The sequence below is a fragment of the Anabrus simplex genome, chromosome 8, assembly GCF_040414725.1.
Source record: "Anabrus simplex isolate iqAnaSimp1 chromosome 8, ASM4041472v1, whole genome shotgun sequence".
In the NCBI taxonomy this organism is placed as follows: Eukaryota; Metazoa; Arthropoda; class Insecta; order Orthoptera; family Tettigoniidae; genus Anabrus; species Anabrus simplex.
Genome location: NC_090272.1, coordinates 15,926,704 through 15,950,770, shown reverse-complemented (window position 1 = coordinate 15,950,770; position 24,067 = coordinate 15,926,704). Strand labels below are relative to the sequence as shown.

General features: G+C 38.2%; 1 protein-coding gene across 1 annotated transcript in view; it reads right to left on the bottom strand.

Annotated features, from left to right (window-relative positions):
* The window catches only part of OstDelta (oligosaccharide transferase delta subunit), a 427,988-nt gene that overhangs the window by 224,943 nt on the left and 178,978 nt on the right, over positions 1-24,067 (bottom strand). Inside the window, exon 6 of the mRNA XM_067152997.2 lies at positions 8,613-8,785. Coding sequence (XP_067009098.1) covers positions 8,613-8,785 — 173 coding nt within the window. The remainder of the gene's footprint in view (positions 1-8,612; positions 8,786-24,067) is intronic.

Here is a 24,067-nt window from a genome sequence, read left to right as displayed (position 1 = left end):
TTTTACTAATTTCCCTGGATTATATGTCCTGAACTTCAACCATCCACGCAATGGGATCATCCCTTCATCTAATGACAGCTGCTGCTTCGGTTTGTAAACAGACTGAAACTTGGGTAAAAAGTAATCTAACAGAGGCTGAACTTTCTGTATTCTATTGCTCACATCTGTTGTCTGACTATTATCATTGAAATGCAGGTAGGTAAGTATTTGTTGAAATCTATTTCAGCTCATTGTTTTCAGAAATATGGAGGTTTCTGTTAGGGGATCGGTTGACCAGTAATCCTTCAGACAGGATTTTTTCACCTGCCCCATCAATATACACAAAGCAAAAAATTGTTTAATTTTCCTGCTAGTGACATTTGTCCACTTTAGTGTTTTAGGGGGATACGTTATGAGAATGTGAATTCTGCTCATAGTATAAGTTTGTCTGCTCAGCTACATACTGAAAGAAATCCTCACCAAACATAAGTCCTGTTACTTGTCCTATGTTTGCAGATTCATTAGGCCATACCTCTATACCTGGATCACCTTCAAAATCTTCTAGCTCAGGTTCATTGTTATCCATAACCCAGATGTCAGGAAACACTACATTATTTACAATATTTAGAATATTTACACCTGTAACACGATTATCAAACTCGTTTTGCACCACGTGATTTCCACATCTTGAAGATAAGGCTATATCCTCGTCATCACTTGAAACATTTCCGTTAGAAGATATTTCATCATCGAACTCTAAATATTCAGTGTCACTTGGACATTTGGAGCCTGTATCAGCACACAATTCACGAATAATTTCATCCCTGTCTAAACACGTGCGATCGGTGGGCGCCGCCATCTTGCACACTGCATGGCTCTTTAAACTTCGTAAACATGTTGTCAGGAAATGCAAAGAATAGCTACGATATGAAGAAAAATCGAAAAGAAATGCGACTATCGACTGTGTAGAACCATACATAACAGAGTTCTATCACCCTTGACCGCCAAATAGTTCGGGCATATCTCAGAAGATAGTACTAAACTTCAGTCTGCTGCTAACACGAGATAACTCGGGACCGGTCCGCAACGCTCGGCCAGGCAAACACGAGTTTTCTCGTCACCGGTCCGCAATGTGTTAACTAGATACAATGATGAGTAGAAAGTGCAAAAACTTTGCACTATAGTAACAATAATTTACCGGGCGAGTTGGCCGTGCACGTAGAGGCACGCGGCTGTGAGCTTGCATCCATGAGATCGTGGGTTCGAGCCCCACTGCTGGCAGCCCTGAAGATGGTTTTCCATGGTTCCCCATTTTCACACCAGGCAAATACTGGGGCTGCACCTTTATTAAGGCCACGGCCGCTTCCTTCCAACTCCTAGGCCTTTCCTACCCCATCGTAGCCAGAAGTAAGGCAGTATGGCAGAAGTAAGGAGGACATAAAATGCAGACTAGCACAAGCAAGGAAGAGCTTTCTTAAGAAAAGAAATTTGCTCACTTCAAACATTGATATCGGAATTAGAAAGATGTTTTTGAAGACTTTTGTGTGGAGCGTGGCATTGTATGGAAGTGAAACATGGACGATAACTAGCTCAGAAAGAAAGAGAATAGAAGCTTTTGAAATGTGGTGTTACAGAAGAATGCTGAAGGTGAGATGGATAGATCGAATCACGAATGAAGAGATACTGAATCGACTTGGTGAGAGGAGATCGATTTGGCTAAATTTGACGAGAAGAAGAGATAGAATGATAGGACACATCTTAAGACACCCAGGACTTGTTCAGTTGGTTTTTGAAGGAAGTGTAGGTGGCAAGAACGGTAGGGGTAGACCAAGGTATGAATATGACAAACAGATTAGAGCAGATGTAGGATGCAATAGTTACGTAGAAATGAAAAGGTTAGCACAGGATAGGGTGGCATGGAAGCTGCATCAAACCAGTCTATGGACTGATGACTCAAACACACACATTTTACCTCATGAACAATTATCTTTTGGATTACAGTATTACATTTTATGCGGGCTGTGCGCCGCAGTCGTATTGCATCAGCTGTATTTAATAGACAAGAAAAATGTTCCACCAATCAATACATTTATTGTGAATGAATTATTGCACTAGTACCGGTTTCGGCCTATCTTGGCCATCATCAGCTAGCACACAAATTTACAGTCATTAGACAAAATTACAAAGATGTTACGTTAGAGCATCCGGATATCTAATGAAAAATGGAAGTAAAATATATTGCAGTATGTTGCGTTAAAATATCTCTGATTAAAAGTGGCGATAGTTATAATAAACTAAAACCTATTGATTGAGCATGGACATGAGTACATAAACGCATTAAAATATATGCCACATCATAAGACACTAAAAAATATAGCACATTAAACACATTAAAACATGGTATATTTAAAAACGTCTATTCAAATTTGAGTTCATGTTGCGTTGCATTCATTCTTCAATCCTCTTGTAGTTCTTGTGTTGATTAAGTTGTATTAGGTGATCATCGAGAATGTTCTATGGCTGATATACTTTGTATTGGTATGTTATAAGAACTCTTGTCATTAAAATTTGAAAATTGAGTACTGTGCAGTTCAACTGTTGATGTAGTCCAGTAAGATTTATATATATGGCGAGATAGGGTTTAATTTTAGAGCAGTTGGTGGTGACACCTCTCTCGTCTATGCACGTTATATGGTTGTTATCTGTAAAGAAAAACTAATGTGAGTATAGCGTATGTATGAAGGAATGCCTGGATGTATGTGTGAAATGAAAAGAGTACTTACTGTTATTGCTGTGGAGGTTGTGTACCGTTATGTTTGGAGATTTGTTGTGTTCTGCTACGAGTACGTCTGGGGCTCATGTTAGCTGTGTGGAGGGATGTTGGTGGAGGGGATGGAGGAGTGGCTATTGTGAAGGTAGGGGCGGGGTTAGGTTTGTGATTCGTCGGTTTGTTATGACGTGTGTTTACTAATTTGAGATAGTCATTTTTTATTGCAGGAATTACTTTGTCAAAGATGATACTGGTTTTCTCTGTAATGTCGTTAATGTTATGATTGGGGTTAGCGTATTGATCCAAAGAAATATGGAAATCTTCGGTTATGTTGAGCAGTTTAATATCATCATGTCATTATTGATGCCTGTGAAGTTGTGCTTAGATTCTTCTACATGTTGGCCTATTGATGAGAAATGGTTGTGCTTTACTGCATTTATATGTTCATTATAACGGACGGTGTTTCTGCCTGTACATCCAATGTAGCTTGTGTCACAGTTGTTACATTTGATGCGGTAGACACCTGATTGGTTGCGTTTATTATTATTATTATTATTATTATTATTATATTTTTTTATTTTTATTTTTTTTGCTAGGGAATTTACGTCGCACCGACACAGATAGGTCTTATGGCGACGATGGGATAGGAAAGGCCTAGGAGTGGGAAGGAAGCGGCCGTGGCCTTAATTAAGGTACAGCCCCAGCATTTGCCTGGTGTGAAAATGGGAAACCACGGAAAACCATTTTCAGGGCTGCCGATAGTGGGATTCGAACCTACTATCTCCCGGATGCAAGCTCACAGCCGCGCGCCTCTACACGCACGGCCAACTCGCCCGGTATTATTATTATTATTATTATTAATATTATTATTATTATTATTATTATTATTGACTGTTTTGGTGTTGTGTATAGTGTTGGTGCTGTTGTGTGTGGTTTTGAATGCTTTTTTTAGGTTGTGCTTCTTAAAGTTAGACACGAAATCAGTAGAAAGATCCCACAATATATCAATAATGTTCACGATAATAACCTAAACATGAATACCACCAATAAATCGAACCTAAACAAACTCAAAAACAAAATAAAACAGAACAATCTACTAATAACAAAAGCCGACAAAGGCAACACTACGGTCATTATGGATTAGAATGAATACATAACAAAGACTAAAGAATGTTTCCAGGACAACACTTTTTCAATTAAACGCCGAGATCCAACCAATAATATACAAAGGAATTTAAAAAATCTACTCAAGAACACACACTTTATTCTCACCGAAACAGAATCTGCTAAACTTATAACTATGAACTCCCAATTACCATCCGCAAGGGCCTACCCTAAAATACACAAAGAAAATGTACCCATGAGACCGATTATAAACTATAAAGCCAGTCCAACCTATAAGTTATCACAATTCATTCAGAAATTTTTGAAAAAGCATTATTCATTTTTAGCAAACAAAACAATACAAAACTCAATAGATTTTTGCAACAGAACCAAAGAACTAAAGATCGAAAAACATCATACCCTTACTTCATTTGATATAACAAACATGTACCCTAACATCCCTATTAAACAAACAGTCAAAATAACTGAATCTAACCTAAAAAACCATAGTAACTTGAGCACCTTAGAAATAGAAGAATTCGTGATTCTGCTTAAATTCGCCTAAAACAATAACTTCTTCAGATTTCATGATACCATATATCAGCAACAAGGATTACCTATGGGATCTCCTGCTTCCGGAATATTAGCAGAAATATATATCGACTACCTAGAACACACGTCAATTAATAAAATAGATAATATATATTTTTTGTGTAGATTTGTCGACGATATCTTCGTAATTATAGATAATAGATTCACTGATGCAGATACTATACTAGACAAATTTAACAATTTAGACCCCCAAATTAAATTCACTAAAGAAACAGAAAATAACCGTACCTTAAATTACTTGGACTTAACAATAACCAGGCATGACACTCACTTATCTTACAAGATCTATAGGAAACCCACACACACTTTAAATACCATAAAAAATGACTCCGTTCATCCTAACACACATAAAAGAACAGCCTATTATAGTATGATACATAGAGCCTTCAATATCCCAATGACCGAGCTCGATAGCTGCAGTCGCTTAAGTGCGGCCAGTATCCAGTATTCGGGAGATAGTAGGTTCGAACCCCACTGTCGGCACCCCTGAAAATGGTTTTCCGTGGTTTCCCATTTTCACACCAGGCAAATGCTGGGGCTGTACCTTAATTAAGGCCACGGCCGCTTCCTTCCCACTCCTAGCCATTTCCTGTCCCATCGTCGCCGTAAGACCTATCTGTGTCGGTGCGACGTAAAACAACTAGCAAAAAAAAAAAAATATCCCAATGACAATAGAAGATCGAAATAATGAATTAAAATTAATCCACGACATAGCCAAATACAATGGATACAGCAAAGAAATGGTCAACAAAATCATTCACAAAATAAAATCCCAACCTAAAACTAAATTAATCAAAACAGCCAAACCGAAAAAAGATTATGTCCTTCAACAACACCAATATATATACTATAATATATTTACGAAGCACAACCTGAAAATAGCATTCAAAACCACACACAACAGCACCAACACTATACACAACAACAAAACAGTCAATAATAATAATAATAAGAATAATAATAATAATAATAATAATAATAGTAATAATAAATACAACCAATCAGGTGTCTACCGCATCAAATGTAACAACTGTGACACAAGCTACATTGGACGCACAGGCAGAAACACCGTCCGTTATAATGAACATATAAATGCAGTAAAGCACAACCATTTCTCATCAATAGGCCAACATGTAGAAGAATCTAAGCACAACTTCACAGGCATCAATAATGACATGATGATATTAAACTGCTCAACATAACCGAAGATGTCTATATTTCTTTGGATCAATACGCTAACCCCAATCATAACATTAACGACATTACAGAGAAAACCAGTATCATCTTTGACAAAGTAATTCCTGCAATAAAAAATGACTATCTCAAATTAGTAAACACACGTCATAACAAACCGACGAATCACAAACCTAACCCCGCCCCTACCTTCACAATAGCCACTCCTCCATCCCCTCCACCAACTTCCCTCCACACAGCTAACATGAGCCCCAGACGTACTCGTAGCAGAACACAACAAATCTCCAAACATAACGGTACACAACCTCCACAGCAACAACAGTAAGTACTCTTTTCATTTCACACATACATCCAGGCATTCCTTCATACATACACTATACTCATATTAGTTTTTCTTTACAGATAACAACCATATAACGTGCATAGACGAGAGAGGTGTCACCACCAACTGCTCTAAAATTAAACCCTATCTCGCCATATATATAAATCTTACTGGACTACATCAACAGTTGAATTGCACAGTACTCAATTTTCAAATTTTAATGACAAGAGTTCTTACAACATACCAATACAAAGTGTATCAGCCATAGAACATTCTCGATGATCACCTAATACAACTTAATCAACACAAGAACTACAAGAGGATTGAAGAATGAATGCAGGATTGAAGAATGAATGCAATGCAACATGAACTCAAATTTTAATAGACGTTTTTAAAATATACCATGTTTAAATGTGTTTAATGTGCTATATTTTTTAGTGTCTTATGATGTGGCATATATATTTTAATGTGTTTATGTACTCATGTCCATGCTCAATCAATAGGTTTTAGTTTATTATAACCATCACCACTTTTAATCAGATATATTTTAACGCAACATACTGCAATATATTTTACTTCCATTTTTCATTAAACATCCGGATGCTCTAACGTAACATCTTTGTAATTTTGTCTAATGACTGTAAATTTGTGTGCTAGCTGATGATGGCCAAGATAGGCCGAAACCGGTACTAGTGCAATAATTCATTCACAATAAATGTATTGATCAGTGGAACATTTTTCTTATCTATTACACTGAATCCAATCAATACGGAATATGAAACTTATAAATAATAATTGCATCAGCTGAGCGCTGGTAACGTAGGTACGACGATGCTCGCGTGTTTCCCGAACTATCAAATACAACTGACAGTGACAAATGACTGGCCGTTAAGTTCTTTTTCATTATTTTGTGTTAACATTGCTTAATACGGTAAATAAAAGTGATTGATTATATTTAAAATATATGTAGGCCTAAGTCATGTTCACCATTAACTGTCTTTAAATTTATAAATTTTCAAACGAAAATAGCCAGTAAAATGCAGAATACATTCATAAGTTTATTAAAGAATAGTGTAGAATGTTTACATGTACAATTTATAGCCTAGAAGTCATGTGTTCACTGCACGAAATTTGACGTTATCGCATATTGGACCCCCCTTTGCATATTTTGGCAGTAAAAGTGGAAAAAAAAGGGGTCTAATACGCGAGTAAATACGGTATACGTCAAACCTGGACCAAGACAGGGAATTGTATTGTCTCCACTCATATTTACAATGGTTATGAATGTAATTCTAAAGGAAAAATAGGCAACATATAAAGGGATATGATAAGATTGTTGTTTGTAGATGAGATAGTGATATGGGGAGTCAACAACACAGAAATGCAAATCCAACCAGAGGTTTTAGCCTCTTAACTGGGTGTTTTTTATATGCTTTGTATAACCTGCCCTGTGTACTTTTTCAGCAGTTTGTTGTTACACAGCAGGATAGGCAGAGATGTTAGTAATATGTGATACAGAAGGTAAAATAAAGGAAATTTAATTAATTAAATTTAATCTTCAGAGACATTTTTTAAATCAGTTTTACATTAACTGCAAGGTTATCTGGTTGGAATTTACAGTATTTTGTCTGTATTTTATAGCTGGAAGTTGAAACAAATATCAGCAAGGAATATTTATGATTTACACATCAAATGCATTTGACATTACCAACCATTTTTCATTAACAAATTTACGACGTGCTAAGCGGGAAAAAGTGTTAATGAGGAACGCACAAACGAGGTTTCACTGTATTGAGAAACACGGCATGAAAATCAGTGTGGAGAAGAGCAAAATAATGGTGATGATAAAAGTAGAAAGAGAAGGAATCGTCAGCATCAGCTTCAAATATTTAGGAAGAGAAATAATGCAGGATGCAAGGTTGGATAAGGAGATAAGCAGAAGAGTGCAAATGGGAAATACATTCTACCAGAATGTAAGGAACCTGGTGTGGAACAGAGAAGTTCCTATGAAATGTAAAGATGTCCTATACCCCTATATTAATGTATGCTTCAGAGACTTGGACTTTGACAGCAAGAAACGAGAGTGAGATTCAGGCCAGTGAGGAGGAGTATGGGAGGGAAGACAAGAAGAGTCAGAGTAAGAAATGTTGAGCTCAGAGGGGTAGAAAAACTGATAAGATCGAGAAGAATAAATTGAGATGGTTTGGACATATTATGAGGATGGAAGGATACCAAAACAAATGTTGGAGGCTAAGTTAGAGCGAAAGAGGAGGCCCAGAGCAAGATGGATGGAGTCTGTTAAAGAACACTAACAGAAAAGAAGACTGGACTGGAATACAATTGCTGAAGAGGAATGGTGGAAGGAGAGGCAACACACTGACCAGGCAGGAGCTAGACAAGGGGAAATGAAAATGATGGCATTGTTTATTTTGTATATTTAGTACTTAAGTATTCAAGTGATGATTTGTAATGTATTCTCTTACCTTATGAAATATACCAGGGGTCTTCAAACTTTCCGAACATGCAACAGACCACACTAAAAAATGCAATGGCCAACAAACCATGCGTTGAAGACTCCTTATTAAACCACGTCATTCAACAACACCAATCTTTCCCCCATTTTGTACTTACCTTATTGTTTGTAAGTGTCTGCAACACTTCCAACAAGCTGTATGCACCTTTAGGAGTCTGCACTGAACGACGACTGAGGAAGTAATTGGCAAACTTCACAGCCTGGTCACCAGTAATGGGAGGAGGCTTGTTCACAGTATCAGCAAGCTTATACGCTCCACTAACCAAGAGAGCTGGAAATAAACAAACATACAGTTTAAGTTCCCTTCATAAGACGACACAAAAGAATCAGCTCTTTAACCGCTCAAGCCAGTTCGACGCGTACATGTACGGACCTACAAAACGTAAGCCAGAAGTGGTTTGATGTATACCTGTATAGACTAGGCTAGCGACGTCTTAGATGTACATCTGCGTGCCATCTGTTGGTTGTCAACAGCAGGGTGAGCATCTCCTACCATAATGCAACTTTGTGTTAGTATCAGTGTAAACAACATGGCAGCATCCTCACATTGTCTGTATTTATCTAATACAGCTCTCGAACCCTTACTGGGTGAAAGTAGTACTGACAAGGATTTAAAAACTTCATGTTTATTCCGTATTGAACCGAGAATCTAATGGAAACGAGAGAGGTCCACCTATTCAATACCATACAATGTTATAAGAAAAATTATAACATTTTATTATACTCGGTACAGGTTTCGATGCTAGTGTGCATCATCAGCCAAAAATAAGAAAAATATACATAAACAAAGTTACAATAAACAATGCATAAAGTACATACAAATTTTACAGAACTGGCAAGACCTGATTAAAAATGGGATCCATAAACATTAACCTATGACTTAAACTTAAAAAATTGCACCGACTGTCTTAAAACTATGAATATACGTCCTCTTGATAAAAGTCCTCTGAATCTAAAAACACTGAACCATGTGCGAACAAAAACCAATGTTTCACTATCATAGAAGTCCAAGAGCATAATTTTTAATTTTGTAAGAACATATGTGTAAAATGTTTACTTGCTAAACATTCTCTGAGTATTAGAGTAACCAGTGCAAGAATTAAGAGACCTGTAAAACTGTGAGATCCTGATCAATGCTAGTAAAATTATGTTGAAAATGTTTCATATGCTGCCCATTGCTGAAAACTTATTGTACCTAACGGCATTAATGTGTTCCGCGTATCTAATTTTAAAGTTACGCCCTGTCTGTCCAAGATAAGAACTTCTGCAGTCATGGCAGCATAATCTGTATACTCCAGAACTATGAAAAACATTATTTCTATTTAATGAAGTGGAGTTATACAGGATGTCAATACTTCTATTATTAGTTCTGTAAGAAATCTTAGTGTTGTGTTTTTTGAAGACGTTGGTGATGCTGTGTATTTCATTTGTAAAGGTAAAAGTCGAAAAATTATTAACTTTGAGTTTTTCTCTCGAAAGGGTGGTATTAGGACGGTACTTAAACTTGTTAACAATTCTATCAATGAAAGCATTCTTAAAACCAATGTTTCTAGCTATCGCCCGGATTAAATTTAATTCTTTATTCAGATTCTTTTTCGACATAGGAACTCTAAAGGCTCTGTCAACCAGACTATTATATGTGGCATTTTTATGGGCCTGAGGATGGGAAGAATCGTTCCTGATGGTGATAGCAGTCTGAGTAGGCTTTCTATAGATGTTATATGAAAAGGAAGAAGGTGAACGACTAACCGTTAGGTCCAAAAAATTTAAACGATTATTATTCTCGGATTCTAAGGTAAACTTTATATTCTGATCTAAACTGGTTATTAATAAAAGTACTTTACTTGACATCACTGAGAGCTGTTTTATTCACCTGGACCAATACTTTAATGCAGGTTTGAATCTTAATGACATTTCTGAGAAACCAAGAGCATTGTTTGACTTTTTGAGAGCGTTTTTCAGACTTAGAAAAGCGTCCAATAGTAAATTAGTTTTTCATAACATACAAAAAACATTATCACGCCACGCCCTCTCGCCGCATTGCCCTGCATAATTTCCCTCCCTCTTCCCTCCTTCCTTCATTGCCATTGGCTCCGGGCCCCTCTTACTCCTTCTCAGTGCCTCCCGTTTTGCTTCCCCCTCCCTTCCCCTCCAACGCGGGTGCATTGGTCACGGTGTCTTGTGGCTCTCAGCGTCTTCCCTAACGTCTAATAACACATAATAATTACGCTCCCAGAGGTGAATCTCTTATTCATGTAAAATTTTTACGACAAGATTTTTTAAAAAAAGCCTTTCTTGATATTATTTTCTTTTTTACTTGCTTCAGATCCTAGTTTGAACCGAGAACAGTACCCTGGAAACACGGCGTCCGCCAATATTTTTCATCAAAAAGATCTTGTTATCTAATACTTAAAGACAGCGGCTATGTTAGAGAAGACATATGCTTTATCACGTAAAATAGGAATCTACGTCTTTTGACTGGTTGTGTTATTTTAATAACAGCCATTTTTAACCAATAGAAAAATTGTCTCTTAATTCTTGCACTGGTTACTCTAATAAGAGAATGTTTAGCAAGTAAACATTTTACACATATGTTCTTACAAAATTAAAAATTATGCTCTTGGACTTTTATGATAGTGAAACGTTGGCTTTTGTTTGCACATGGTTCAATGTTTTTAGATTCAGAGGACTTTTATCAAGAGGACGTATATTCATAGTTTTAAGACAGTTGGTGCTATTTTTTAAGTAGTAATAATAATAATAATAATAATAATAATAATAATAATAATCGTATGGCCTCAGCTACCGTTTGCAGGCATTTCGAAATTTTTTAAGTCATAGGTTAATGTTTATGGATCCCATTTTTAATCAGGTCTTGCCAGTTCTGTAAAATTTGTATGTACTTTACGCATTGTTTATTGTAACTTTGTTTATGTATATTTTTCTTATTTTTGGCTGATGATGATGCACACCAGCATCGAAACCGGTACCGAGTATAATAAAATGTTATAATTTTTCTTATAACATTGTATGGTATTGAATAGGTGGACCTCTCTCGTTTCCATTAGTAATGACAAGGATCCCAGTGATAATCGAAGTGTTGGTGATGACGATTATGTATAGCAGCAAATTACGTGTGATGTAAAGTGAATGCTCACCCGAGAGGCAATGGACACCTCTTGATTCTAATTTTATTCCAATAAAAATCCCTTTCACGTGTATGTGTGGCCCAACTAGTGAAACTACGAGTGTTTTGGGATGTTTTTTGATGATTAGTGGACATTATTATTAGACAGACTAACAGATTCTTCTCCTCCTCCCGCTTCAAGCAAGGTCAATGTTACTGGCAAGTCTTTTCCACCTTATCCTACCCCTAATTTCTTCTCCTTCAGATCTTCTCGTACATCTCCTTGGTGTAGTCTAGTCCCATCCACAGTCACTCTCCCCCCTACATAGCTTTCGTCCCTTCGCATAATGTGCCTCTTGTATGTTCTTAGATACTTCTGTCACCTTAACCGTTCCTCTGACTTTCTCATTTTTGATGCGGTCCATTCTAGTGATACCACTCATCCTTCTTAGCATCTTCATCTCTGCAACATCTAATTGATTACATTGTGCCTCTGTTGTTGACCAAGTAAAAAAATAAAATAAAAAAATGGCGTATGGCATTTAGTGTCGTTTGGCTCACCAAATGCAGGTCTTGATTTGACGCCCGAAGGCGACATGCGCGTCGTGACGATGATGAAATGGTGATGAAGACGACACATACACCCAGCACCCATGTCAACAAAATTAACCAATTAGGGCTAAAATTCCCGACCCTGCCGGAAATCGAACCCGGGACCCCTGTGATCAAAGGCCAGCAAGCTAACCATTTAGCCATGGAGCCAGTTGCCCAAATCTCTACACCATACAACATAGCTGGCCTCATTGCTATCTTGTAGGTTTTTCCTTTCACCCTTATGCCAAGTCTTTCGACACACAGGGTGCCAGACATTTTTTTCCAGTTCATCCAGACGGACTGCACTCTGTGGTTAATCACCGTGTTTAGATTGCCATCCTTAGACACAAAAGATCCTTAATACTTGAAATCATTCACTGTTTTTAAGCATGTACAATCCATCTCTTAGCAATCCATTCCCCTCACCTCCGAGGTACAGGTATTCGGTTTTCTTTCTATTAATTTTTAGGCCTCTATCTTCCAAGGATTTTCTCAAGCTTTCCAGCCTCTCTTCTAATTCTATCCTACTGGTGCTACACAAAACAATATAATCATCAGCAAACATCATGCACCATGATGCTTTAGTTCGTACACCATCAGATAAAACATCCACCACAAGGCTGAATATGTACGGACTCAGTGAAGACCCCTGATGCAACGCAACTTGAACTGGTTAACCCTACACTGCTTCTTATTCCCGTTCTAGCTCCTTCGTACATATCCTGGAAAATTCTCACAAACTTTTGCCAGTACCGCTCTGGTCCTCAAATATCTCCAGACTTCCTGACGTGGGACTCTATCATAGTCCTTCTCTAAGTTTACAAAGACCATGTGTAACCTTTTATTTTTCTTCCTATGCCTCTCTATGGTTTGTCAAAGCACAAAAACTGCAGCAGTGGTACTTCTCCCAGGCATGAAACTGAACTGTTGATCCCCGACTGCTGTTTCTTCTCGGAGCCTCTTCACAACAATCTTCTCCCAGATTTTCATCGTATGGGACATTAGTAATATAATAGAGTTTGAGGGATGGTCCACCATTCAACACAATGTAAAATATTTGAAATTTATTAAGCGAAGACTGGTTTCGACTCACCTGGAGTCATTCTTGTAGATAATTAAATTGTAATATGTGATGAGACGGAGAACTACTACTATGGGAAATATAATTTTGAAGTTTTTCTATTTAACGTGTCTGAAGGATTTCACTTTTGTTTGTAACTTCAAGATGTATTGAACTGGAAATGAACATTCCAAGATACGAGAATTGTTTTGAAGTGATTTTTTTAATGTAAATTTTATGTAATTGATAATTTAATGTCAGCAAGCATGAGGAAAAGACACCTGGGATGTTTTAACTTGAAGAATTTCTTGAAGAATTATTTGAAAATTAATTTTTTAAATTCTGTATGTCAAAATTGTAATCTGATGAAAATGTAAAGGTGCTTTAGTTGTGAAACATCCTATACCGCATGTGCGGTTATTGCTGTAGAAATAGGTGTCACAATAGGAAATCTCGAGAAGTTGCTACCTATCTTAAAATGACCATATATGCTCATGCAATTTCATTCATTAGAATAACTAGATTTCCTATTGGCGAAAAGATAGAGAACCTAGTGGAATTTGTTTCTTATTGGTTAACTGTGATCGGGCTATTTCCGGGCTTCTGCCGGCTTCGAAAAAATGATGCGTGTGCTCGGCATCATTTACATCCAACCGCCCTACGAGCGCGTGCGCTCGGGGCCTCCCCTTGGGAACTCCAGTTTTTATTGGTAAGTGTTATTTCAATGTTATTCTTAATGTTTTCTGGTTTCGTTTGATTCAATTTAATTACTTTGGTATTTCGGTATTTTCTTGCTTGAGGTCATTTTCAAAGTTTTAAATTTAACGTGTCCGAGTTTGCCCTAGGTTCCCGTTGCCGTAATTTCAGTTCTATCACTTACTTGCGTTTTAAAATATACTTTGTAATGTAGCATCACCCTTCTATGGTTAAATCAAATTTTCTCTAAGTTACTTAAGTACGTCTTGATTCCGTGTCGTGGAGCTGTATTTTGTTAAAGTCTTTTAAACACCCTTCATTTGTGCATAAGTATCAGTTGCTATGTCATGATCTTGTTTCTTGTAATATTGGTTTTGATTATGTTAATATGATGAGTTTCAAGGTGATGACTAAGTCTTTTCTCCCCATAATGCCATACCTTCCCATGGACCTCATAGGACCCTCGCACCTTCCACTCTCCTTAGTTGTCATTTTTAGGCCTGTAAGTGTTCCCTTGTATTTGATTTAATTTGGCGTATGGAAAGTTATCAGTCACGTTTCCATGCCCTGTTGTGTATTCATCGCCACTGTGTCATTTTATTATTTCTTGATTCATATTTTATGTCAACATTTATTATTATTATTTATTATTCGTGTTTGTGTACTTTTGAAATACGGTTACATAAATCAAAGGGAATCTGGTAACAATTATCATGAAGATTGCCTACATACATCTCAATAGGTTGACATAAAACATCACAAAATTATACACACAATGGTAATTGCCTAAATACTGAACCCATGACCTTTGTGCCCTAAGAACATTATGCATAAATCAACAATCATTTAAAAGATGGATTCTTGATAGCATGGATTTGACACGTGACGAGGGGATGATTACCTTCGGTCCCACGCTCTGGGGTACGCGACGTCAGCCACACGTGTCAACAGCGGAAGAATCTCAAGTCATTTTTGTGAACTATTTCAAAGCGCGTGTACATGGCGTGAACCAAGCCAAGTTAAGAAAAATACAGTACCTATCAAAGGAGGTCAATCATCTCACAAATCGAACCCGTAAAAGTTTTAAATGTCCATGAACACTACCACCAGAAATGTAGCAAGCATGTAGTCACTTTCAAAACTCTTGAAATTACAGTTTAGGTAAGTCAGAAAATTTATAGAAATTTTCTTGGCGGCAAAGGGAGATATCCGAAGAGAGGGGGTAACTACTATAAATACGAAGGGACGCCATGACGAAGTCTCCTTCTCCGGCATTTGTGATACAAAGCGGACGAAAAATTGTTGAGCTGCTCTGCGAAATCAAACAACGAAAGTAGACTGAGTTCAACTGCAGATTTCAGCCAGTGTGGCTAGGTCTTGACTCCGTGAGGAGATAGTTTTCTTGAGTGAAATAACTGTACCAGATAGGACGGTCAAAGTACTGAATAAATTCTAATGTGATTAAGTAATTCGCGTGCGGAAATAATTATAATCCATCGTGTGCACTCAGCAAACAAGTGAAGGGTATTTTCTTTTTTTTTATGCTTTATTCCAGGAAACCTGAAGAAACATAATGGTTTGTAAAGCCATGAATGTAAAAATGGCTAAATAAAATGCCAGGGTTGCAGGTAAGCCCTATGACTACATGAGGTAGGTGACTTTCCATCTTACTACCTCTTATATTGTCTCATGATCTCAAAAAGTATATTTGAATGGGGATATACGACACAGTGGTCACCCCTACTAAGTTTTGTAAATGTGAGAGTACGACTAAAAGAGTCATTTGTTTTATTTTCCACTTGGATAAATTTTTGAAGTCTTGCAAGTGCCGTATAATGTTGTAAAAAGTTATTGAATAGGGTTTCGAAGTGATATCACGTCCAATGTGGATCGTCATCCGCGTGAAGTGTACTGCCTATATTTTGTGATGCTATATTAAGATGTTCAGTCGACGTAAATTTTTCCTGTCTGCAATTTGACGTTAATAATAATAATCCATGGTTACTCATTTTCAATCGAGTGGAAGCGCGCTGTCGGGTGAGAACCTAGGGTGATGAATTTGGTCACGGAGAGAAACGTTTTTCTAGGCTCATTTTAAACTGTGTCTGACTGGCAATAAAAAGATCTAGTAGAATGTTTCAGTCATTTTGTTCATAAAAATCAAGTTATTAAATACGATCTCATTTATGCGAAGTTATTCATGAGTAATGCATTGTGCCATATTAGACGTCGAGATTTCTAGTAAGGATTTTATTCCAGTTCTTTGTCGATGATAATTGTGGAGTTGGGAACCAGAGGTTAGTTTTGTTGATATGAGATTTGTGAATCAGGTTGGACCTGTCATTGAAGCTGGGACATTGAGGCCCGAGGAATGTTTTATACGAGTTGAGATGAGATGTGCGAATCAGGTTAGAGTCCTGTCATTGAAGCCGGGACATGATAGCCCGAGGAATATTTTATAATGTTGAGAATGGAAAGAAATTCATAGAAATCCATAGCGGTATTAACTGGCGACGCGTATAATTAGTGTGGGCATCTTGAAGCTTAATCTGTGCATTTTGTTGGTTAGAATATCGTATTTGTTTAATTATGTCGGCAGAGTTTAAAGGGAGCATTTTGAGAAGTCAGTCAGGTAGAACGAACCGGGTGTTTCATGTAACTGCCAAGCGAACTTAGGGGGTGAGAGGCCTCAACTGTGATAACGGGACAGGCGTGGAATTGAGATTGTACTGTATTCTCGGCCAGGGAAAACGTTAAAATGCTGGATTTAGTTGAAATTCATAGCCGGTAATGATCTGAGTATTGTGAAATACTGTAATTGGGGACGTAATGAACATTTGAAATCACGAACTTTGAGTATAAGGAACAGAGTAACCAAATTCAGGGTTGTCCAAAATATAGAGCGATGGTTTGTCTGTGAGGGGTGTGCAAAATTCATAAATGGTAATGACGAGATATGACATCGTAATTATATGGCGGGTTGTTTGGTTTGTACGTCGATTATTAGGATATCCAAGTGTTAATAACGGTTAGGACTAGATTAGATTTTAAAAGTGTGAGATCACGAGACAAGATATATAACTGGACATGAATTATGTAACAATTCTTTTCCAGCCAGATAAACATCGCAATATTGAATTCACATCACAGCTGCACAGAAATTTGTGAAGAAACCGGAGTCCGCGGAGATAAAATTTGTTGTTCGTTAACATTTCGTCAAATCATTCAAAATTTATTTAATTATTAAATCCAGTGAAACCGCATTTTGAAATAACTTTAATCAAGCGAATAACTTGGAGATGCATTCTGGAAATTTTAGATTGTTTTTCTGGGGGAATATTAAAATATGAAGTAACGTTTAAGGGGACATATCCGAAGGAAATGGATTGTACTGCCACAAAGTTTGTGTATGCATTGCTATTGTTGTAATTATTGAACTCTGATTGATTGAGCAGTAAATGTGCTGGGGATAGTAAAGTGGAACTTTGGTCATCAACCGATTTAACTTAATTGTGTTTAGCCTTCAGCCTAGAAACTTGGATGGTCAGGGGGTCATCAACCTCAGTGACTTAGATTAAGGCCATATGCCATTGTAGCATCATTTCCTTGCGGTCATCATCCACAATGACTTTAAAGTAACTTAGAAGATTAGATGTCGGTCCATGACATAGACACAGGTCACATCGATTCAATTAAGGGTCCATGCCGTAGAACCACTGTGTGGCACACACCGATTGGACGGCCTTAACCTTTATCACTCGTCTGTCGGGTGAGGCCCGACATTACGATATTCCCGTTCCGGTCGCATGTCGGGGGAGACCCGACATGGCATTTTATCGCCCACCGCTCGTCTGCCGTCCCTTAGCCGACAAAATACACGATGGTATACTGTACTGCCATCTTTTGGTTCCACGTGGAACTTTGTAGAATACAGATACTATTCGACAATCAGTCAAAAATCCATTATTTAGATGGCAGTGTAGCCGTCAGCTGTCAAGTCACGCACATAGTAAACAAACATGGCCGCCATGTGCTCTTCTAGCCATATATATGTTGTATATGTCAGGCAACACACAAAACCTCAGTATTTTCGCACCTCTGCTCATAATGAATATATCTAATAGCATTTCACGATGCCTAAAAGTGAACTGACGATGGTCGGTTTGTGTATCGTAACCCAACATGTACCTGATGCTGACGGCTGGCACAATTGTAAATCAACAGACTCAGATTTCAAGAAATTGCCGTTTACAGTGGTTTCAGCCTACAAACTACCGCGAGGTATGTAAACAGAGACTGAATATAGTTTTTCAATTGCTTTTTAGCGATAATTTGTACACTAAATTATTAACCAAACCAATCGGTATGCGATAACGCTAATAATAATAATAATAATAATATAAATGCAAAATAATTCGTCTTAAATTCCACATATTGCTTTTATTTGCTCCAGTATAGCTTGCTGTAAACATGGATAGCCTAACTACATCACTTAAAACCAAGTGCTATCTCCAAAATCGTGAAAGATTGATACAGGTCATATAAGATAAAAATGTACATTTAAAATACGAGTAGTAGAGGCAACACAGAGAACTTTAATTCGAGGGGTAAGGGTTAATTATACCCAGAGTCCAGAGTTCGTGTTACGAGGGCTGGACCATAACGAATCACTATGATGGTACATGTGGTCTCACATGGAAGCCGAATTTAAGGATTTCCAGACTTTCCTTTCTTAAATGATTAATAATTGAGACAATGGTTTCTAGTATGAATGCCCGTCAGGCAGTTACGTTAAAGTCTCACACCAGTGTTCTGACGTTTATGTAAAAATGATTGTGGTGTCCAGTGGACACAATTGACTTCTATGATACCAGTGACATATCAAATGCTTCAAAATTTCCTGAATAAATAGGAATCTTATAAACAGACCTTTCATTCCAGTAGATAGATTAGAATTACTGAACCCTACCTTTACCTCAGCAAGTGACGAAGAACCCGATACGACCCAAGAGACAGATCTCATGAGCTTTGCTGATAGGTAAGAAAGGTAGGTATCCCTCATTATGGACCTAAAGGGTTCAATACATATCAACAGGTTGTCATAAAACAATGATAAATTATGTACATAATGACATGAAACACTTGGCACTTTAAGAAATTTGGAACATTAGTTTTATCCCCCTATGGTTAGAGCAGTCCTGGAGGTCTCCCTTCTCTTTGTAAATATGCACTATTTTTGTCTGCCTCCACTCCTTGGGCATTTTCTCTTCCTCATAAATCTGCTGCATTAGATCCCAGAGCATATCCGTTCCTGTCTCTCCAAGGCACTTCCAGACTTTCACTGGAATTTTGTCAGGAATTTCATTTTCCTAAGAGCAACCATCACTTCTCTAGTAAATTCAGTTGTTAAACCCTGATTGGGGACACCATCTTAAAAAAACAGTCTTTCATTTTCCTCATTAAGCAGATGGTTGAAATACTCTCCCCATCTTTTTTTGATCTGGTTGTCATCTTCAAGAACAACTCCTCCTCAATTCTTCATCTACTTGATATGTATGTGAAATCTTTCGATGCCTTGCCCCTTGCCTTTGCTATCCTGAAAAGCTTCTTTACGCCTTTAGTAGTTTCCAGCTCCTCGCAGACATCATCCCATACGGTTAACCTTGCCTTTCCTACAGCTTGTTTAGCAGTTTTATTTGCCTGTCAGACCCAGGTTGATCCCAGCTCTTCTTCCTTTAATTCATTATTCCACCACATGTTTCTTGGTGCAGCTTTACTGGAGGTTTCGCCTTGAACATTTGATCACTCCACTGTTCACTTCGCACCACTTCTGTACTCCTCGTATTTGTTGATATCTCTGCAAGACTTCGGTTTAGCAGGATCTTCCGATCTCCACCACGTAATTTTAGGCACCGTTTTCTTTTCTAGCACTAACAACCTGTGTTCTCCTGCAATCACTTTACAGTTCTGTAGATGTCTCCTACACATGAGATAATCTATTTGGCTTTCCTTTCCTCCACTTTCATAGGTTACATACCAGTTAATGGTCAAATTTCTTGAAAAAGGTGTTGCATATAGAATTACTCTCTCTTCAGCTGGTAAGCTACTAATTTCCTCTTACAAATCGCTCCGGAAAGTATCTTTCTCTTCCTCCTCACAACCTATCTGGGGAGCATAGGCACATATGATGTTACCTGTAATCATTCCATCAAGGCACAATCTAGTACTCATTATTTTGTCGCTTTTCCCATTTACATTCACCACACAAGACTTCAAATCGTTTGATAGAATGATTCCTACACCATTCTTCCGAGACTGTTTGCCCCGCTATACAGTAGTTAGTAGCCATTACCAAGCTCTTTAGCTTTGTTCCCTTTCTACCTAGTTTCCTGTACACAAAAAATTTCAATCTTCCTCCTCTCCATTAAATCAGCAACTTCTCTTCCTCGTCCAGTCATTGACCCATTCATTAACGGAGCCCGCCCTTGACTCGGTAGCCTTCGCATACTTTTCACAAGGGGCCTGTCGCCTGTGAGGAATGCTCTAGCTGTTTCTGAGGCCGAACTTAACTTGGTTTTGGCTGGCTTTTACAGCCGGATGCCCTTCCCGACACCAACCCATAATCCGTTTAGGAAAACGGAATTAACTGAGAATAGAAACTCTCAGCCCTCCAAACACTAGTCTGTTCACCGACCCAGCTTCCTGCTGGGGACGGATACCCAACCTTCCACTGGGTTGCTCAGCTTAGCAAGGGACACCCCAGGCAAGTCAGTGCTTGGAGTTGGTGTGGAGAGGCTAAGAGGATTCTCTTCTTCTGAATCGTGATGTTATTGATACTGTTAGCCCGCATTGCCGCATCTAGCATGCCGGCCTTTGGTCACAAGGGTTCCGGATTGGATTCATGGCAGGGTCAGAAATTTTAACCACCATTGGTTAATTTCATCCTCATCACGATGTGCAGGTCACCTATGGACGTCAAATTAAAAGACCTGCAGCAGGAGAGCCGAACATGTCCTCGAACACTCCCGGCAGTAAAAACCATATGCCATTTCATTTTTTCATCGCATCACGCTCCCATTTGTCCAGATCTCCAGATTTGCAAGACCCCCTCGCAGGTTGTTTCCCAGAGAGACTAACAGATACACAGAACAAAAGATTCAGGAATGTAGTGCCTTGAATAAAAGACTGCAAATGAGACAATGGAAAGAAGTGACTAGGGAAAAAAAGTACATAGTTCTCGGCTTGTTTATGCTTATGGGTATAATTCAGAAGCCCACGCTCAAATCATATTTCAGTAGGGATCGCTTTCTTGAAACCTCAATTTTCCCTCAGACTGTGACACTGGATAGATCTGAACTAATCTTGGAAATTCTTCATTTTGTCAACAATAGTGCAAAAGCCACACTCACAGGGCCACCCAAACTTTTCAAAATTGCAGTAATCATTGACATGCTAAATTTACGATTTCAAAATTGGTACCTGCCAGGAGAGTATATTTGTATCGATGAATCCCTTATGTTGTGGAAAGGTAGATTACATTTCAAGCAGTACATTCCTTGGAAAGCAGCAAAATCTGGCTTCAAAATGTTTGAGCTCTGTGAGTCAAACACTGGCTATTTATGGAATTTCATTGTGTACACTGGTTCTGGCAGTGATGTAGAAACATCAATTTCTGTGGAAGACAATTTGAAGAGCACAAAAATTGTTGTAAAACTAGTCCCTCCCCTTCTGAGCAGAAGGTATATCTTGTTCATGGACAACTAGTACAATTCTGCATATTTAGCATTGAAAAATGAAAACCTACAACCTGTTTTCCAGTCATTGACCGGGTCAGGGATGTAATGAATCAAACATATATAGGCTGTTATTACAATGGGGTCGCCACTCCCAAGGTGATTTATTAATGAGTGATAAATGCTATGAAATGATAATGGAGAGTGTTGCTGGAATGAAATACGACAGGGAAAACTGGAGTACCCAGAGAAAAACCTGTCCCGCCTCCACTTTGTCCAGCACAAATCTCACATGGAGTGACCGGGATTTGAACCACGGTATCCAGCGGTGAGAGGCCGACGCGCTGCCGTCTGAGCCACGGAGGCTCTTTCATATTTAGCATTATTGCTGCTAAATCATGGTCACTAATGTTGGAGGAACCTTGAGGTTAAACAGGAAAAAAAAGCATGCTAAACTGCTGCGCATGCCAACAATATTCTGGTGCTGAAATGGAAAGACAAAAGGGATGTAGCCATGATTTTCCAAGTACATGGCATTGACTTTGAACCAACTGCAACAAGAGCAGTCGAAAAAAGGATTGTAAAATTGAAGCCAAAGTCTGTTGTTGTTTACAACAAGGCAATGGAAGGTATAGATTTTAAAGATCAGAAATTACAGCCGTACTTACTAGAGAGAAAGAGACACACTAAGTGGTAAGTAAAATATTCCAAGCGACTCCTAAACGTAGCAGTGCACAATGCCTACATAATTTATAATTCACAGAATTCCCATGTAGACCATAGAATGTACAGGCTAGATTTAGTGAAGGCCCTCATTCTGACCTACCAGCTACAAACTCCCATAACTCCATCTCCTGGCACACCTTCAATCAATCCTCCACCAAGAAGACTTCTCGAGAGACACTTCACTGAGAAAATCCCTCCAATGGAGAAGGCAAAACCCCAGAGGAGGTGTGTGGTTTGTACTAGGAACAACAAGAGAAACGAAAGCATCTACTGGTGTCCTGATTGTCAAGTTGGACTGTATTTTGAAACATGCTTCAAAATATTCCACACCCAACTGGATTTCTAAGAAGGTAATTAGGCAATTTTTTTTTTACTTTGCATACCTTTTTGTATGTAGATACATCTGAATGATATGAACTGGATATCCACTTAATTCGAACACAATCAGACACGTCGTTCAGAAGTCATAGCAATGTTTGTGACAGCATGAAAAATTGTGATATTTTTCTAAAATTTATTACCGCTGCAGGGTTAAGACACCCAACTGCCCTGACCATGTGTAAGTGTGTGTAGGTTATGCGTGTTAAGTTCCACATGGGTGTCAGGAGTTTTTCAGCGAATCCCTTGATTGTTACAAGTCAGTACAGCCCAGCACACAACTAATAAATTTCATCTTTGGTTCCATACTGACTTGACAATATTTATACAAAATTCTTGAAAAGAATGTGATTTTTTTTTACCGGGTAAGTTGGCCATGCGGTTAGGGGCGCGCGGCTGTGAGCTTGCATCTGGGAGATAGTGGGTTCGAATCCCACTGTCGGCAGCCCTGAAGATTTTCCGTGGTTTTCCATTTTGACACCAGGCAAATGTTGGGGCTGTACCTTAATTAAGGCCACGGCAATTCCTTACAATTCCTAGGCCTTTCCTATCCCTTTGTCGCCATAAGACCTATCTGTGTCGGTGCGACGTAAAGCCACTAGCAAAATATACATATATATATATATATATTTTTTTTTAGAGGTCCACCTGTTCAATACAAGAATCAGACTATTTGCTAAAAATAAATAGCGATGTTGAAAACTAGAACATGTTTTGATCCTTATTTGGGCCATTTTCAGCTAGTAATCTGGTAATCATTAACTGAAATATACTGAACACAAACATCACATCTAACCTCTCAGCAGTAATACTCCTGCCTGATGTATTTCACAGCCCCTTTCTTGTCAAACAACACTGTCTTATGAAGGGAAAATCATGCCCAACAAATATGTCTTCAATCAATACACTACCTCCGCCATTGTTAATAAGATGTAATCTGAAGGAATTTACATTGACCTGGCAAAAACACTCGACTCCGTAAACATATACAAACTGTCCCACAGGTGTAATATTCATGGCAATCTCAATTGTCAACAGCAAGTTACTCCTCGTCTGGTGTCCCACAAAGAGGAATTCTATCATCTCTACTCTTTGTAGATGACATATTACTATACTGACGATTCTAAAAGTTTCAAGAAAATAGTGAACTCCAGTGATTCAAAGTGCTTTGGACTTATGCTATGAGTGGAACAAAAATTAATGCTGAAATATGTGTTAAAATGTTGATGTGCCTAACTG